This window comes from Elephantulus edwardii, unplaced genomic scaffold (genome assembly GCF_000299155.1).
Source record: "Elephantulus edwardii isolate Elephantulus edwardi_28Jun2011 unplaced genomic scaffold, EleEdw1.0 scaffold00086, whole genome shotgun sequence".
Taxonomy (NCBI): domain Eukaryota; kingdom Metazoa; phylum Chordata; class Mammalia; order Macroscelidea; family Macroscelididae; genus Elephantulus; species Elephantulus edwardii.
In genome coordinates, this window is record NW_006399836.1 from 9,876,033 (window position 1) to 9,893,974 (window position 17,942).

Consider the following 17,942-nt stretch of genomic DNA (forward strand, 5'->3'; position numbering starts at 1 on the left):
GGGCGGGGGCGGCGGCGTTGGGCGGTCGGTTTGGGGGGCGGCGTCGGGGGGAGGTCGGCTGTCGCGGGGTCGGGCGTTGGGGAGGGGGGTGGCGGGGAGGGGGGGGACAGGACAGCAGCAGGCATGCTGGCAGGGTGGTGGCAGGGCCACACTGATGACTGGTCCAGCGGGTCCTGGACTTTGGACCTTGTGTAACGGTCTGCTCTCCGGGTTCAGCCTGCGAGGTGAACGTGACGCTGGAGGGCCGGCTGGACATGCAGGGTGCCCTCAGCACACCGTACTTCCCCAGCTACTACTCGCCCAGCACCCACTGCTCCTGGCACCTCACGGTGAGCCCACACCCCACCTGCCCTCCAGCCCTCTGCCCAAAGCCCCTAGTTAGTCCCCTCACCCACTTTCCTGGGTGCTGACCCAGCAGCTGGCCGCTGACATGCAGCCTCCTGGCAGGTGCCATCTCTGGACTACGGCTTGGCCCTCTGGTTTGACGCCTACGCTCTGAGAAGGCAGAAATACGACTTACCCTGTACCCACGGCCAGTGGACGATCCAGAACAGGAGGTACTCACCCCAAAAACCCACTCTCCTACCCTGGGCCCCACCCCTTGCCCACAGACACCACCCTTGGAAGTGCAAGCCATGGACATCACAGGAGCCAGAGGAAAGAGACTGAGGGTGGGGTGCCCCCGCCAGGGTGGGGTGCGTCCGCCCCAGCTCTTTCCTGGCCTTGCCTTTGCCCCAGCCCTGTCCTGCACCTCCAAAGGCCTCAGAAGCACGTTTGGTCATTAGCCCGTGAGAACAGATGGTCACTCCTCGCAGGCACCGTGTCTGACACTGCACGTCCTTCCCGAGGTGTTTCTGAGTCACTGGGCCTGTGGCCGGCGTGGCTCACCTTCACCTCTAAGTTCACAGAGGCGCACACAGAGGCTGGGTCATTTGAAATTCTTCTAGAGAAAGTCCACTTTGAGGTCCATGGGGTCAGCATGAGTGGGCACCAGCTCCGCGACGGCCGTGCTGGCGGGTCGATGCCCACGTCACTGACACCTGGATGCTGCGCGCTGGCTGATCCTGTTCCCGAAGGATCAACGGCCCAAAGGCTGACAGGAGTGGGCCATGCTTGCTTGTCACGTCCCTACTTCTAGGACTTTTACAATTTCCCAGGGACTGTGCTTCCGAAAAAGAGGCAGGGACACGGATGGTGTGACCTTAGCATCTGATGGTGGTGCTGTGATTTCAGGCACTGTCTGGGAAGCTTCTAGAAGGCAACTTGTCCCACGTGTCTTATCACACGGTCAGCACCTCTGGGCATGGCTGCCTGGCCTTCCCAGATCCCCCTCTGGTGGCCTCTCACTACCTGCCCAGGGCCTGGCCAGGCTGAGGACAGCTGGGCTGCCCCCTCTGTGTCAGTTACCCCGAGTGACCTAAGATTGACACCTGAGTCACGGTTCTGAGAAGGATGACAGCGTTTCTTTCTGCATTGAAGCTGTGACTTCAGGGAGGGAGGGTCCAGGAAGCAGAGTAAGGTGCCCTGGGTGGAGCCCCAATGCCCTCACCCCACAGCTGCACTAGCCAGAGTTCTGGCCCCTCACTTCTGAAAAGATGGTCAACTGGGGCATTGGTCTCTCACGCTCTGACGTAGCACCTTCTGGTCCAGGGAAGGGTAGAGGGGCTCAGCGGGGTGTGGGGGAGTCCCCACCAGAGGAGGGCGTCCACAGCCAGAGCTTCTCCAACCCCCACCCCCACATAGGAGAACCCAGGCCTGCTCACACCACACTCCGTTGTTGCTGTTATTAGGTTCTTTTGAGTACGATTCATAGCACCCTATAAACAACGGATCTGACCACTGCCTTATCCTGCCCCGTCCTCATCCTCTCTAATATACCTGAGCCCATTATTACAGTCACTGTGTCAATCTACCTTGCGGAGGGTCTTTTCCTCTGACACGCCACTTTCCAAGCACAACCTCCTTTCCCAAGGACTGGCCCCTTCCAACAACATGCCCAAAGGATGTGAGATGAAGTTACACCAACCTGTCTACCTGTCTCTAAGGAGCACCCTGGCTGAACTTTTTCCAAGACAGAATTATTCTTGGCACTCCATGGTAATTTGGCATTCAGCACTCTTCTCCAATGCCACAACTCAAAAGCATCAATTTTTATTCTGCTATCCTTATTCATTGCCCAACTTATGAAGGAACTGAAAAAATGGTTTAGATCAGGTACACCCTAGTCTTTAAACTGATATCGTTGCTCATTAGCAATACTCATATTCATTCCCATTCCCAAGAAAGGCGATCCAATAGAATGTGGAAGTTATCTAACAATATCATTAATATCACACGCAAGTAAAATCTTTCTGAAGATCATCCCAAAACACCTCGGACAGTCCATCAACAGAGAACTGCTGATAGGTCAAGTTGGTTTTAGGAGAGACTATGGCCTATGGCACCAGGGAAGTGAATGCTGATATCAGATCGATGTTGATTGAACACAGAGAATACCAGGAGAATGCCTACCTGTGTTGTATTGACTGTGCAAAGGCACTTAACTGTATGGCTTTCACTGATTTGTGGTTAACATTAAGAAGAAAGGAAATCTCAGAATATTTAATTGTGATCATACAAAACCTATACCCAGACCAAGAGGTTCTTGTCCAAACAGAGCAAGGAAACCCTGCATGGCTCAAAATCAAGAAAGATGTGTGTCAAGGCTGTATCCTTTCTCCATAGGTACTCAGTCTGTATGCTGCACAAATCTTTCTTTTTGCAAAAAAAAAAATTTATTTTATTATTTTGTGTGTGTGTGCACCATCAAATTGGATCTGACTGGTATAGGAGATTGCCCCTCTGCCAGAGCATCTGGTGGATTTGAACCACCCACCTCTGGGTTTGCAGTGCAGTTTCTTACCACTAGGCCACCAGAACTCCCTTGCCCAAATCTTTCAAACAACTGGACTTTATGAAGAAGAATGTAGCATCAGGATCAGGAAAAGACTCAACAGCCTGCATTATGTAGGTAACACAACTTTGTTTTCTGAAAGTGAAAAGGACTTGAAATACTTGCTGCAGATGTTCAAAGATAACATCTCCACATCAAGAAAACAAAAATCCTAAAAAAAGAAAAAAAGGAAACAAAAATTCTCATCACTGGACCAGTAGGCAACATTATGATGGGAAAAGAAAAGATGGAAGTATTTCATGATTTCATCTTACTTGCATCCACAAACAACAGCCTTGGTAGCAGCAGTCAAGATATCAAGAGACATATCACATTGGGAGAGTCTGCTGTCAAAGACCTCTGCAAAGTGCTGAGGAGCATGGGTATCAGTTTAAAGACCAAGGTACACAGTCCATGTAAGTTCATTCCAAATCATGCTGGTGAGGAGGAAGCTAAACGGACCAGGGTTCGAATCCCATGTCCTCTACTTCCTCTGTGGGCAAGGACTTAACTACTCTCAACTTCTGGTCACTCATTTAAAAACTGGAGAGCAAACTGACTGTCTGCCTCCAGTTACTGGAAAGAGAACAAGGTTAAGGATGGAGGCCATGGTGGTAAAGTGAGCTCTAGCGGGCATAAACCAGCTGTTTCTATTCTGGTCTCACTCTGTGCCAGGTGGGCACGGAGCTTCTGGTTCACAGCCATCACATGGAAGGAAGCAGGTGTTCCTGGCATCGTCATAGCCCATGACATCAGAGGCGTGGTTATTTGCACAGGAGAAGGTGGAGTCGATCCTGGGCAGCCTGGTCCAGGGTGTGTGTGTGTGTGTGTGTACACATGTGTGCATGTGTGTATGTGTACATGCATGTGGGTGGGGGTCACCCTCTGTGGATTCCTCCTCCAGTGCCCCTGGGAAGCCCAGACCATGAGTGCCCTCCACCGAGACATTCCAGATCAATCCACAGGCCTTGTGGTGAGAGAGCAGACCCTACCTTAGGTCCACTCACCAATTCCCAGAGCAGTCGGAAATCCCAGCTCTACCTTCTAGAACCTTCGCTCAGGTCTGCATGTGGAAGGGCAGGTAGAGGTGAGAGCTGTTAGCACAGGGCCACCGCGGGCGGTTTCCTGGCGCTCTCACCCGCGGAGATAGCGATCAGACTCTAGATGCTGGGAAATTCTTCAACACGCAGCTCTGGAAAATCTTCGTATGTGGGTGGCTCAGAGATGCTGAGGTCTGGAGAAAGATCTAGATTTTCAGATATAGAATTTCTTGGAAGTGGGAGGTGCAGTCCTCAGCCTCAGGAGCGGTCACTGACATGGAGGGTCAGAGGGTGTCAGCGTGGGGACAGGGAGGCGGGTCTGGGTTCCTCCCCTCGCTGGGCATGCTACCCCCAGCTCCTTCAGCCTCCCTCCCCTCCGGCTGCTGCCCCAGTTCCTCTGTCCCCATCTGAGCCCGGCTGAGGCTTTGTGACCGCTGAGTGGCCCAGAAGCGGCAATGGGCCTGGGCTTCGTGAGAACAGGTCGCCCTCCAGCCACTGGGTTTCATAGCAGCCACTCAGCTGAGTGTCACCCACTCAACTCACCCATTTCCGGGAACTCTTTCCTGCCACCAGCTTCCTCCCTTCTGATGTCACTTCTCCAATTTGTGCCCTCCCTATCTCTACCTCAGTTCTGGGCACCAGCAGTAACTGCTGTCCGCTGGGCCGACCCTGGGAGCCCCTTGTGACCAGGCCTGGGTGTGGGTGGCCCTGCTGGCCTCCAAGCCCTGGGGCAGGTGCAGGACGCCATGAGCTCACCGCCCTGGTGCGTCAGCAGCCCACTTTCAAAGAAGTCATCCACTCATGATCCCCTCAAGCCTCCTGCGAGGCATCTTATCACCCCATTCTACAGATGCAGAGATGATAAAAGCTGGCTGTGGTCAGGCCGTGTGGCTGAGGTCATCCGGAGTTACAGCCTGGTCTCTGCAGGCCCCAGGCCAGTGCTCTGGCCACTGTGTCATCCAGCTGTCCTCCGCTCCGCAGGGCTGGACTCCTCTGACCCTCCTTCCCTTTTGGCCTGCCCTGAGGGAAAAAGCCAGAGCCCTGGTGGCTCAGCGGTTAGGCACTCAGCTGCCAGCCAGAAGTTGACACCCACCAGCCCTTCTGTGGGCCAAGGATGAAGCTGTCTGCTTCTGCTAAGATGGACAGACAGACAGACAGCCTTGACCTCCGTCTTACAGTGCTGCTGAGTCGTAACTGAGGCTATGGGCATAGGTCTGGCGTTCGGTAGGAAAGGCAGGCGATTCTGGGTGTCTCAGGTGCTCTGTGTGCGGCTGCATATGACCTGGTGGCCTCGTCAGGAAGGAAGGTGTGCTGTTAACCCAAAGGTGGGTGGTTCCAATGCACCAGCTGCTCTTTCTGGAGTAGGATGTGCCATCTCCTCCCGAGTGACTGAAATCCTCTGGAAACCCACCAGAGGGTCAGCCATGAGCTGCTTCCGACTTGATGGCAACGAGCTTGTTTTACTATCTGACAGGTTGCTTTTCGGAGCTTCTGTAACAAGAACACAAGTCATGGCTTCAACAGCAGTTTAGGCGACAAGAAGTCAGAATTCTGAGAACCAGTTCTGGGGGAGGCTTTGTCTCTGCGTCTGCCGGTTCTGGGCGTTTCTCTGGGGCTTGTGTGCAAAGGACTCTAACTGCTCCTGCTTCTTCCCTCTGCTCGTGTTTCTCTCCTGGCATCTTCTCCACACCTTTCTATCTATTTTTATTGTGATTTGAGGGAAAGTTTACAGAGCATACTGTTTTGTCAATCACTCTGGCATTTTTTGTTCCACGATGTTAATTATAATACCCCCAGCGTCTGGTTGTCCATTTGTTTCCTATTGCTGGTGTTCATCCACCTTGTTGTTGTTGTTGTTGTTGTGGGCCTTCAAGTGAGAATGGACTCATAACTGACCCTCCAATGGGCTTTCAGGGGCTATGAATTTATGGAAGGAGACAGCCTCTCTTTGTGGTAAGGAACAGCTGGTGGGTTCAAATCATGTGCTTTGGGGCTCACAGCGTTACCCTTTAACACCCCAGAGCTCCTTCACCCAGATTGCTGCTGTTAAGTGCCATTGAGTCTAATATGGCTTTTAATTGACCCTATTATCCGGCCCCGTCCTTAACATCCTCAAAACATTCAAGTCCATGGCTGTAGCCACTGTGTCAATTCTTCACGTTCAGGGTCGTCTTCTCCTTCCCTGACCCTCCACCTTTCCACGCATGATGTCCCTTTCCAAGGAAGAGCATCTCCTCACAACGTGTCCAAAACACCTGAGACGAAGCTTCACCGTCTTTGCCTCCAGTGACCACTCCAGCTGCAATTCCTCCAAGTCATCTCTTTGTTCTCTTGGCCGTCCATGGGATGTTCAGTGCTCTTCCCCAACACACAGCTCAAAGGCATCGTTCCCCTCCTGTCATCTGTATCCATTACCCAATCAGATGCATAGCAGGCGATTTCAGAGACTGTGGCTTGAATCAGGTGAACTTGCAAAATGACATCATCACACATCAGACTTTGGAGAGGCCCCTGACAGCAGACTTTCCCGGTGCTATGTTGTGGTGGTGGTAGGGGTTGTTGTTAGGCGCCATTGAGTATGAGCCACAGCGACCCTATGAGCAACAGGTCTGAACCCTGTCCTATCCTGCGCCGTTCTCACCCTTCCTGACGTATTAAAGCCCATTGTGGCCATCACTGGGTCAATCCACCTGGCTGAGGGGCTTCCTCTCCTTCACCTTTCTGAGCATCATGTCCTTCTCCAAGGACTAACCCCTCCTAGAAACATGCCCCAAGTACGTGAGACTCCTTGCCTCCAAAGAGTACTCTGGCTGCACCCTCTCCAAGACATATTTGTTTGTTCTTCTGGCTGTCCATGGAATGTCCAGTGCTCTTCTCCAACATCACAGCTCAAAGATGTCAGTCCTTCTGTCATCCTTATTAACTGTCCAGCTCTTAGATGCATAGCAAGTGATCAGTAAAGCCATGGCCTGAATCAGACACACTTTAGTCTTCAAGCTGACATCATGACTCCTCAATAATTTGGAAAGGTCCCTAACTGCAGACTTCCCCAGTGCAGTAAGTCTCCTGATTTCCTGACGGCTGACATCCAAGGATGTTAATTTTGGGTCTTGTTGACAGGGTCAATCTTTTCTCCATCCATCATGATGTTGACTATCAGTCCAGTGGTAACAATCTTTGTTTTATTGACGTTGAGATGCAATCCATGTTGAAGGCTGTATTCTTTGATCTTCTGCAATGAGCGCTTCAAGTCCTCCTCAATTTCAGCAAGCAAAGTTGTGTCATCTGCATAATGCAGATTATTGATGAGTCTCCCTCCAGTCCTGATGCCGTATTCCTCTTTAAAGTGTTCAGATTCTCAAATAATTTGCTCAGCATACAGACTGAAAAGATATGGAGAGAATACAACCCTGATGTACTCCCTAATTTTAAAACATGCAGTGCTCCCTTGCTGTAGTCAAACAGCAGCCTCCTGATCTAGGTATAAGTTTTGCACGAGCATGATTAAGTGCTCTGGGATCTCCATTCATCTCAATGTCAGTCATAGTTTGTTATGATCCACGCAGTCACATACCTTTGTATAGTCTATAGAACACAAACAGACATTCTCTGGTATTCTCTGCTTTCAGCCAAGACCTGTCTGACATTAGCAATGATATCTCTGGTGCCATGGTCTCATCTAAAGCCTGTCTGAAATTCTGGCAGCTTTCTATCAACATACACTCTAACCGTTTTTTCTTTCTTTTTATTTTATTATTTTGTGTGTGTACTGTCAAATCGGATCTGACTGGTACAGGAGGAGATTGCTCCTCCTTCTCCAGCAGAGCATCTGGTGGATTTGAACCATGTACCTCTGGGATTGCAGTGCAGCTTCTTGCCACTAGGCCACAAGAGCTCCCTACTCTGTTTTTAGATGATCTTCAAAACTATTTTGCTTGAATGTTATGTTAATGATATTGTGGTTGTTGTTATGTACCGTCGAGTTGTTTGTGACTCATAGCGACTCATAACAGCCCTAAACTCTGCTCTGTCCTGTGCCAATCACACTGCCTCTGACACTCCCATCCCGGTTACCCCAGTCATTGAATCAATCCACCTCATAGAGGGCCTTCCCCTCCCGCGCTGTCCCTTCACCCTCCCAAGCATGATGTCCTTCTCCAAGGACCGGTCTCTCCTCACTACATGTCCAAAGCATGTTAGACGGAGCCTCAGAATCCTTGCCTCCAAGGAGCCACCTGGTTTAACCCTTTCCTGGATGAATCTGTTTGTTTTCCTAGCAGTCCATGGTACTCTCAATACTCCTCCAGCACCACAGCTCAAAGGCATCAATTCTCCTTCTATCCTCCTTGGTCATTGTCCAACTCTCTTAAGCATAACAAGTGATTGCAAAGAACATGGTCTGTATCAGATGCACCTTAGTCTCCAGAGAGACACCATTGCTCTTCAGTACTTATGGTCATGATACTGTTCTATAATTTCCACATTCTGTTGTATCCCCTTTCACGGGAATAGGAACAAATATGGATCTCTTCCAGTCAGTTGACCAGATAGCTGTCTTCCAAATTTCCTAGCACAGACTGGTATGCACATCCAGGGATGCATCTTTTATTTGGAATGTGTCAAATGGTATCCCATCTACACCTGGGGACTTATTTTTTTTTTCCAATGGCTTCGTTGAAGCTTAAACTTCTTCCTTCACCACCATTGGCTCTTGTTCATATGCTACTTCTTGAAATATTTCCATGTTGGCCGCCTCTTTTTTATACAGCCACTCCATATATTGCCTCCACCATCTTTTGATGCTTTCTGGATCACGCAAGATTTTTCCCATAGCGTCTTTCAGTATTGCAACTCGAGGTTTGAATTTGTTTTTCAGCTTTTTCAGTTTGAGAAATATGTGTCTTCTTTTATTCTCTAACTCTAGCTCTTTGCACAGTTACTTCTAATACTTTGCTTCGTCCTCTCCAGCTGCCTTTTGAAATCTCCTGCTCATCCCTTACTTCTGCCTGTTCTCCCTTTGCTTTGGCTCCTGATGCCTGAGGCCAATTTTCAGAGTCTCTTCTGACATCCACTTCGGTCTTCTCTTTCCTCTCTGTCTTCGTAATGATCTCTTCATCAATGGTATCTTTAATTTCATCTCACAGTTTATCTGATCTTTAGTCCCAAACCTGTTCTTAAGATGATTTTAAAATTCGGGTGGGATAGACTCAAGGCCATATTTTGACTCTAGTGGGCTTATTTACCCACATTAATAATAAGTCTCCATTATCTATTAATTCATTTCAACCCATCTCCCTTTTCTCTCCCTGGTTGCCAGAAGCCTTCTACTTTTTATAACGCTGCTCTTGTACAATACTTGTCCTTCTGTGACTGACTTACTTCACTAGGCATAATGTCCTCCAGGCTCAGCCACGCTGTGCAATGCTTCACGAATTCTTCACTGTTTTAGGTCTTGCACGGTTCTCCATGGTGTCAATGCACCGCGGATGTTAGATGGTGTTAGAGGCCTCTTCGCAGGAAAGCTCCCTCACAGCTGCCATGGTTCAGGGGTGTTGCATGCCACCCTGAGTCCTCTCCTATCGCGAGGCCAAACAGCTGCCACGATCCCTCAATAGTGTGTATATGTGAGGACATCCAATTCAGTCCACGACTGCAGCTCAGGCCCTGCTGAGCAAAGGCCTGGCAATCTGTTTACACTGGCTGAGGTTTTGGAAAAGCGCGTGCATGCATTGGTCTGTCCGCAGTCCATCTGTCCTTCCAGTCTTTCTTGAACTCCCTTCTGTGTGGAGTTACTAATGCACAAGGAGGTTGATTGCCCGGGACTCCCCACATGGGTGAGATTAGAAAAGAAAGTGCTAAATCCAGAGGAGGGGCACGCCAGGCCAGGAGGTGTGCAGAAGCCCCTCCATGCCTGGGCACTGCTGCAGCCGAGAAGGGAGGGGGATTCCACAGACCTGAGATCCTGGGGCTTTCCTGGATGCCTCTGAAGGGGGCTTTGAGGAGGTCCGCCCTCTCCTGAAGGCCTTGCAAGGGAGACACAAGCTGAGATGTGCAAAGGGCCAAGGATCTGCTGTGTGGGAAAGGAGCAGGGTGCGGAAACCTGGTCAAGAGCGTGCAGCCTGGCCTCCCCCACCTCCTGAGGGCTCAGCTGCTGAGGCTCTGAGAGCCGGGATCTGGATGGTTCGTGGATTTGGGCAGCTGACCGAGAAATGTCTCTGAGCTGGGTGTCGCCTGGGCCACCAGCTCACAGCTACTACCTCGCACCTGTCTGTCACCTCCAGCCATGAGCTGATTCTAGAACTCTCTCTCACCAGAGACTGTCCACCATATTGGGGGAAGCTGGGACTCGGAGCCTCTTCCCGGAGCTGGGGTGACAACACAGCCCTCCGACCCCTGTAGGTGACAACGCTGTGGTCATCTCCAACCCTGGCTCCAGGTCCTTCCCATCCCACGTGCTCCCCATCCTTCAGCGGGGACAAGGTCCCTGTGTGCTCAGGGATGCGCCCAACTCCTGGGTCACCTTGCCCGGGATCCCAAGGTCTGCTTCCTGGGGTCATTCTCATAAAGACAGCCCATCATGATGTTTCTGTCTTTGTTTTGTTATTGTTGTTGTGTTGTGTAGCACTGAGTCCAATTCCAACTCAGAGACCTGTAGGGCAGAGCAGACCCCCCTCCCCAGAGGGTCTCCAAGGTTCTGACCTTCACAGAAACCAAGTCCCACATCTTTCTCTGTTAGTGATCCACCTCAGGTAGTGCGTAACCTCAAGCCACCAGGGTTCCTGTCATTCACTTTAAAAGCCAGCAAAGATTCTGGGGGTGGGTCCTCAGACAAAAGCTGGCACTCGAGGGGAATTTCGCCTGAAAGCCCGCACTTGCATTTGGGTAAAGCAAGGTTGGAGTTCCTGTGCCTCACTCCTTCCTCCCACTGCGGACCTCAGTTTGGGATACATGGCAGTGCCAGTGCCCCCTTCTCACCCTGTCCCACTTTCTCCACTCTGCCGATCAATGCTTGCTCCTTAAACATTCCTGATAGTTCCCATGCACTGTGGCTCAATTCTGGGCCTCTGGGAGCAGACAGGGCTGTGAATCTCTTCTTCTTCCTCTCGAAAGTATGCTAGCTTTCCCTGAGAGCCGGGGGTCTGCTGGCCCTTCAGGGGACATGAAGCTGCCATATGACTGATGCTCTGGCAAAAGTGGCACTTCCACTGCTAGAAACCAAACCTTTGTGTGAAATCTTGAATTTATGGGGAGGGAGGGTAGGAAAGTGTTTATTCTTTCCCTGATCCCTTCACCTCACTCCTGAACTGCAGGAGGCTTGAGCCCCACTGGGCTTTGATGGCCCCCATCACTGGGTGATTTGTTTGATGGTTGATTTTGTTGTATTGGGTACTTCCTTTTCCTGCTATCTTTGTAGAACACATGCTGATCCTTTTGCCTTCCCTTCTCTTTTTTCCCTGGGAAAATAACAATGAGTAAATAAAAACGTATTCATTTAAAAAAAAAAGCCGGCAAACAAGAACAACAAACTCCCATGGATTCTGCCAGTTTAAAAGGGCTCTAGGGGGCCACGCTTGCTCGGGAGCGCCCTCTGGTGGTGCCGCTGAGCCGCGCAGCGTGTCTGTGAGTCTTGGGGCTCCGCAGGGTTTTCAAGGCTGAGCTCTTTCACAGTGTATTACTTTCCAATGGCCCCTAGGTGCATTTGAACTGTCAACCTTTCAGCTAAGTAGCCCAGCACCAGACACTCCCAGTGGTTTCCTCAAAATTTTCCATCTCGAGGCTCCTTTAGACTCTTAAAAAAGTATTGCTTGCCTGAAATAGCAATTGTTTATGCAGATTATATGTGAGTTTTTCTATTTACCGGAGTAGTAAATGAAGAACAATTTTAAACAGTTACTTTTTAAAATAGCAACAATGTGAATCAGAACAAATTGTGAGAAGAATGAGAACCTCAGAACACTTCATTGTGCTCACTGAAACCTCTACATTGACCAAGAAGCTGTTGTCTGAACAGAACAAGGGAACACTGCATGGTTTAACATCAGAAAAGGCGGGCGTCAGAGGTATATCCTCTCTCCAAACCTATTCCATTGAATGCTGAGCAAATCATTCTAGAAGCTGGACTCTATGAAGACGTGTGTGGCGTCAGGATTCGAAGAAGACTCATCCACAGCCTGTGTGTTTGCGCAGATGACACAACCTTGCTTGCTGAAAGTGAGGAGGATTTTAAACTCTTGCTGCAAAAAGATCAAAGACTACTCTTAGTATGGATTACACCTCAGCACCAGAAAACAAACGTCCTCACCACTGGACCAACAGGCAACTGAACGATAGATGAAAAAAAGACTGGAGTGGTCAACTGGTTCATTTTACCTGGATTCACAAACAGCACCATGAGATCAGTAGTCAAGAAATCAAAAGACATGGTGCATCGGGAAAACTTCAACCAGGGACCTCTCCAAGGCAGTGAAGAGCAATGACAGTGTGAGGTGCATCTGATCCAAGCCATGGGGTTTGTTGTTTGGTGTTTGGTTTTTTGTTGGGGTTTTTTTCCCCCTTTTCATTTACTTTCTCTGCCTCTGAAAGTTGAACAATGAATAAAGACGGCAGAAGAAAAATCAATGGCTCTAAGTTGAGATGTTGGAGAAGAGCACTGAATAGCCCATGGACTGCCAAAAAAAAACACAAACCAATATATCCTGGAGAAAGCGCAACCAGAGTGTTCCTTAAAGGTAGGAATGCTGAAGCTTCATCTCACATACTTTGGATATGTTATTAGGAGGGGCTAGTCTCTGGGAATGGACATTATGCTGGGAAAGGTGGGGGGGTCAGAGGAAACCCCTCAACAAAAGAGACTGTACAGTGATTGCAACAATGGGCTCGAAGCTATCAGAAGAGGTGAGGACAGTACAGGAAGGGCAAGGTTCAGATCTGCTGCTCAGAGGGTCACTGAGTTCCAGTGGACTTGATTTCACGTACCATTAACAAGACGAGAGGTTTTTAAAAATCTTTAACATAGTAGAAAATGGCAAATAGTTTGACATAACTATTTGTTTAAAATAATTTAACAAATAATGTATTATTTGTTTAAAATAACAATAGTAATGAATTTTAACACAAATAACGTGAAAGTTGATCGTGCTGTTAGGTACCTTGGACTCCCCTCCCAATCATGGTGTTCCCACGCACCACAGACCAGAACCCTGCCTGGTCCTATACCATCGTCATAATATCAGGTCTACTTAAGCCCACGGTTATAGTCACTATGTCACTCCATGTCACCGAGGGTCTTCCTCTCCTTCACTGACCCTCTTCTTTTCCGAGCATGAAGTCCTTCTCCAGGGACTGGGCCCTCCTGACAATGTGTCCGAAACATGTGGCACAAAGTCTTAGCCTCTTTGCCTGTACAGAGACGCTGGCTGCACGTTTCTTTTGGCAAGCCCACGGGATATTCTTTATTCTTCTCTAGCACCAAAATGCCAAGGCATCAATTCTTCTTTGAGCTTCCTTATTCATCTTCCAACTTTAAATAATACTTACAAAAAATAATTCTATGTTCCAGATCTAGAAGTTGTCCCCCAAATCTTAGATCTAGTAACTTTCCTCCTTTGAAAGGGGAAGAGGGTGAGGTTCTGGGGAGACTGGGTAGAGGAGATGGGAGTATTTCGACTTAGTGTTGATGGAGGGCTGTCTCCTCCCCTCACATCCACTCCTGCATCAAGTTCATTCTGGTGCCTTGGGACACCAGGTCTCATTGTGTACTGTGAGCGTGGAGACAAATCAAGTCTGAGTGTTAATATGAAAAGATGTTTGCCTTTGGCCTCTATGAGTGTGGACGACCCCATGCAGATGTGACCATGGCCACACATCTTCTCAAGGAGAGGCTATGGTCCAGAAGCAATCGCTCCTGGTCCTAGGAAGGAACCAGCCTGTTCCTCATGCCTGGGGCTCCAAAGGAGGCCACCAACGTGGTAGATAGAGGTGTCTCTGTAGGAGGGACCGTGCTTGAATCGAAATCTGCTTGTCCACCACCCCATCTGAAGGCCCCTGTCAGAGCCAATAATTCTCTCCATGTTTTAAAGGAAGAGAATGAGGTTCAGAGGGGAACCCTGACTTACCAGAGATTTTGGGGGGTAAAATCTGTGGTAGAATCCAGACTTGTATCCTGTGAACAGTGGGGAGCCATTGGAGGTTCTGTTTTAGACTTTGTGATCCGGCTGAAAGTTTACAGAGTGAATTAGTTTGCCGTTCAACCCCATTGTGTCTTGTGTCACTGCTTGCTGTCTCCACAATGTGACAACACTCTTCCCACTTCCTCTCTGTGTTCCCCATTTCCATTCGTCCTGTCCAATCCCTTCCTGCCATCTGAGTTCTGCCCCTGAGAAAGCACTGCCCTTTCGATTTGTATGGCTGACTGTGCGACGTTGAAGGCACGGACATAACCAGGGCGTTTCCTAGAAACGTGACTCTAGGAGCAGGTGACCCTCATGCAATAAACTATGTTGTCTTAGACTACAGAGTTGGGGTGCAAGCCCCTCCCTTTAGGCCCACTCCGTCCTGGCCTGGGCTATGGTGCACGTGGCCCTGAGTCCACCTCTGGTCGCCCCCAGGCTGTGTGGTCTGCGCACCCTGCAGCCTTACGCCGAGAGGATCCCCGTGGTCACCACTGCCGGCATCACCATCAACTTCACGTCCCAGACCTCCCTCACCGGGCCCGGCGTGCAGGTGCACTATGGCTTGTACAACCAGTCGGATCGTGAGTACAGGCAGCGGGGGGACCCAGGGGACCCCAGCCCTCTCCCCACCTTGTCACCACCCACACAACCACGATCCTATGATCAGGCTGTGGGCTGTATGAACAAAAGATCCTCTGTGTGTGTGTGTGTGTGTGTGTGTCCACAAGAACACACGTATTCATGCAGCTCTGTGCGTGCACATGTGTGTACAGGCGGCCTTGTGTGTTCAGCTGCTACACACGCCCATTTCCACACTTGTGCACGTTGTGTGCGCACCTTGACCTTGCACTCGTGCCCACAGCGGGTGCCTGGGGTTCATGTGTGTGCGAGCACACGGGTGTTCTCCTGATCACACGTGCCTTCCTGCACCCCTCTGTCCCCTGGTCTCCCCGCGGCCCCCAGCCTGCCCCGGAGAGTTCTTGTGCTCTGTCAACGGACTCTGTGTCCCCGCCTGTGACGGGATCAAGGACTGCCCCAACGGCCTGGACGAGAGAAACTGCGGTGAGCAGTCTCCCCACACTCACACCAGCCCCCCGCATGCCTTCTTGCCCCGAACGGAGCCTACTGAGGGTGGCCCCACCCTGATGAGTAGAGGCCCCCACCCAGTTCCTGTTATGAGCACCCAGGCAGGGGTGGGTGTCCTCACGTGTTGCAGGGATGGAAGCAGAGGGGACAGTGTCCCTCCCTGGGCCATCTCACCCGGCAGTGGTGGGACAGGCTGGGCCCAGCCTCCGGGCTCCTCTCTCTCCATCCAGGGCCTCCCAGGGTGAATCCCTTCTCTTCATCCCCTGGGGCCCCTCAGGCTCCACCCAGGGGTGCAGAGTGGAGCTGCCAGTCCCTTCCTGGAGCTGTGCTTACCACTGCCCAGGCAGGGACAAGGCTCTGACCTGAGTTAGGACGGTCATGAGCAACGTCTCTGGAGTCCTGGCTTCTGGCCTTGGAGTCACCCTGCGGGCTTCCCATTCTTCATCTTCCCGGGCCTCCCTGGCAGAGTCTAAAATATGAGGGGAAAGCATCCGAGGGGTGGCTGTGTCCAACGCTCTGGGATGATCCTGTCTGGGAAAGTTCTAGAACAACCAGCTTCAAGTCCCGGCTCAGACAAGCAACCTTAGACAAGCCCCTTGCACAGGCAGCGAGAAGTCCCAGGTTGGGTGGTGGTGAGGGGAGCTCCAGTCACTGACCCCCCTCCCCACTCCCGGGTCCCCACAGTCTGCAGAGCCACATTCCAGTGCCAAGAGGACAGCACGTGCGTCTCGCTGTCCAGGGTCTGTGACCGGCAGCCGGACTGTCTCAACGGGAGTGAGGAGGAGCACTGCCAGGAAGGTAGGGGGCACAGGACCCCGTATCCAGGGGGAAGCCAAAGGATTCAGCTCAGCCAGACAGCCCGCCCACCCCTCCCCAGGCTGTGCGACAAAATTTGTGCTGCCTTCAAAGTGCCCACCAACCCAACTATGTGTGCGCCTCTGTGACAGTCCATCTGTCTGTCTGTCTGTCCATCCATTATCTGATCTCATCAGTCACCTTATCTGATCATTGACTCATCCATACATCCACTTTTATTATTAATTTTAATGAAAATTTACAGTGATTTTGGATTTCCATTCATTCGTTGTTGCACTTTTCTCCCTGCCCATCCCACCCCTCTAGTTTGCTCTTTGAAAACAGTAAAAGAAAAATTCTTTCATTGTTTTACAATGCCTCCCCCCAGGTCCACTCCACTATTCAGGCTTCATTCTAGACTCCTGTCATGACAATAATACCTAATCACATATCCCTTTTAAACAGTTCTCTACCTCATCTGTTTCAATGCAGCATACATTATTGAACCCATCTTTCACAGTCTCCCCCAACCCCGATGTCAGTCCTGTTTTACAACAGTGGCACCATGCAGTATTTGTCCTTTAGTGACTGAGATACTTCACTCAGCATAATGTCCTCCAGGGTCACCCATTTTGAATAATATTGCTTGAGTTCCTTGTTTTTCAATGCAGCATAGTGTTCCATTGTGTTAATATACCACAGCTTCTCTATCCATTCATTTGTTGATGGGCACTTAGGTTGTTTCCAACTCTTTGCTATTGCAAACAAAGCCATGATAAACATGGGTGTGCGTATATCTGCTGGGGTGTCAGTTCTGGTTTCTTTAGGGTAAATTCCCAGTAGTGGAATTGCTGGGCCAAACGGTATTCCTATTTGCAACTTTTTGAGAAAGTGCCATACCGCCTTCAATAGTAGTTGCACCATTTTACACTCCCACCAACAGTGAATAAGGGTTCCAGTTTCTCCATAACCTCGCCAGCATTTGTTGTTTGCTGTTGTGTTGAATTTTGCTATTCTGACTGGGGTGAGAGGATATCTCAAGAGTTGTTTTGGACTGGGTCTTAAGAGGTAAAGTATACATAGGTTTAGAAGAAAGGCAACCAGGCAAAGATTGGGTGGTAGAGCAGAAAGCTTCTGGGAGTGGCTAGAAACAGGCAGGGGCTGGCAGAGCCAGGGCATAGGCACTGCTGGGTCCTGGACCTCGAGGGCACAGAACTGCCTTCCTTAGGCCACCTGAGGGCAGGTAGGGCCCTCAGTCAGCAGCCCCGCTCAAGGGGCAGACGTGGCCACCTTTTGGAATATTTAGAGACCCCTCCCCCAGCTGCGTCCTGGCCTCCTTGGAACACCATCCCAGGCACGAAGACTCTCTCTGGGCTCAGGACCTGCTCCTATGTTCTTTGCCCCAGGGGTGCCTTGTGGGACATTCACCTTCCAGTGTGCTGACCGGAGCTGTGTAAAGAAACCCAACCCCCAGTGTGACGGGCAGCTGGACTGTAGGGATGGCTCGGATGAGCAGAGCTGCGGTAAGCCTGCCACCTGCTCCTGCACCCGGCCTGAGGGCCCTCCACCCGGTCCAGATGCCCCCCAACCCTGCCCAAAGACCCTCCACCTGGCTCAGCTGCACCCCTGCCTTGTCTGAGGGCCCTTCACCTGACCCAGCTGCCCCTCAACCAGCAACTCAGCCAGGCACCCAACCCAAGGACCCGACACTGCCCTTCCTCCTATCCCCAGCTCCTCAGTAGCTCTTGGTACCCTAAGGTGGGGAAGGGGGAGGGGATTCCCTTCTATCTGTGGGGAGAGGAGATTCCCTCACTAGGAAACTAGAGGAACTCTAACCATTTATCCATCTGTCTAACCCCCGCCCTCCTTATTCCCTCCATCTCTCCTTGGTCTCCCCCCTCCTTGTTCTCCCCCTTC

General features: G+C 50.7%; 1 protein-coding gene across 1 annotated transcript in view; it reads left to right on the top strand.

Annotated features, from left to right (window-relative positions):
- Nucleotides 1-17,942, top strand: part of TMPRSS6 (transmembrane protease, serine 6) — a 55,516-nt gene that overhangs the window by 27,245 nt on the left and 10,329 nt on the right. Inside the window, exons 8-13 of the mRNA XM_006890149.1 lie at nt 217-329; nt 448-557; nt 14,580-14,725; nt 15,108-15,206; nt 15,915-16,028; nt 17,432-17,548. Coding sequence (XP_006890211.1) covers nt 217-329; nt 448-557; nt 14,580-14,725; nt 15,108-15,206; nt 15,915-16,028; nt 17,432-17,548 — 699 coding nt within the window. The remainder of the gene's footprint in view (nt 1-216; nt 330-447; nt 558-14,579; nt 14,726-15,107; nt 15,207-15,914; nt 16,029-17,431; nt 17,549-17,942) is intronic.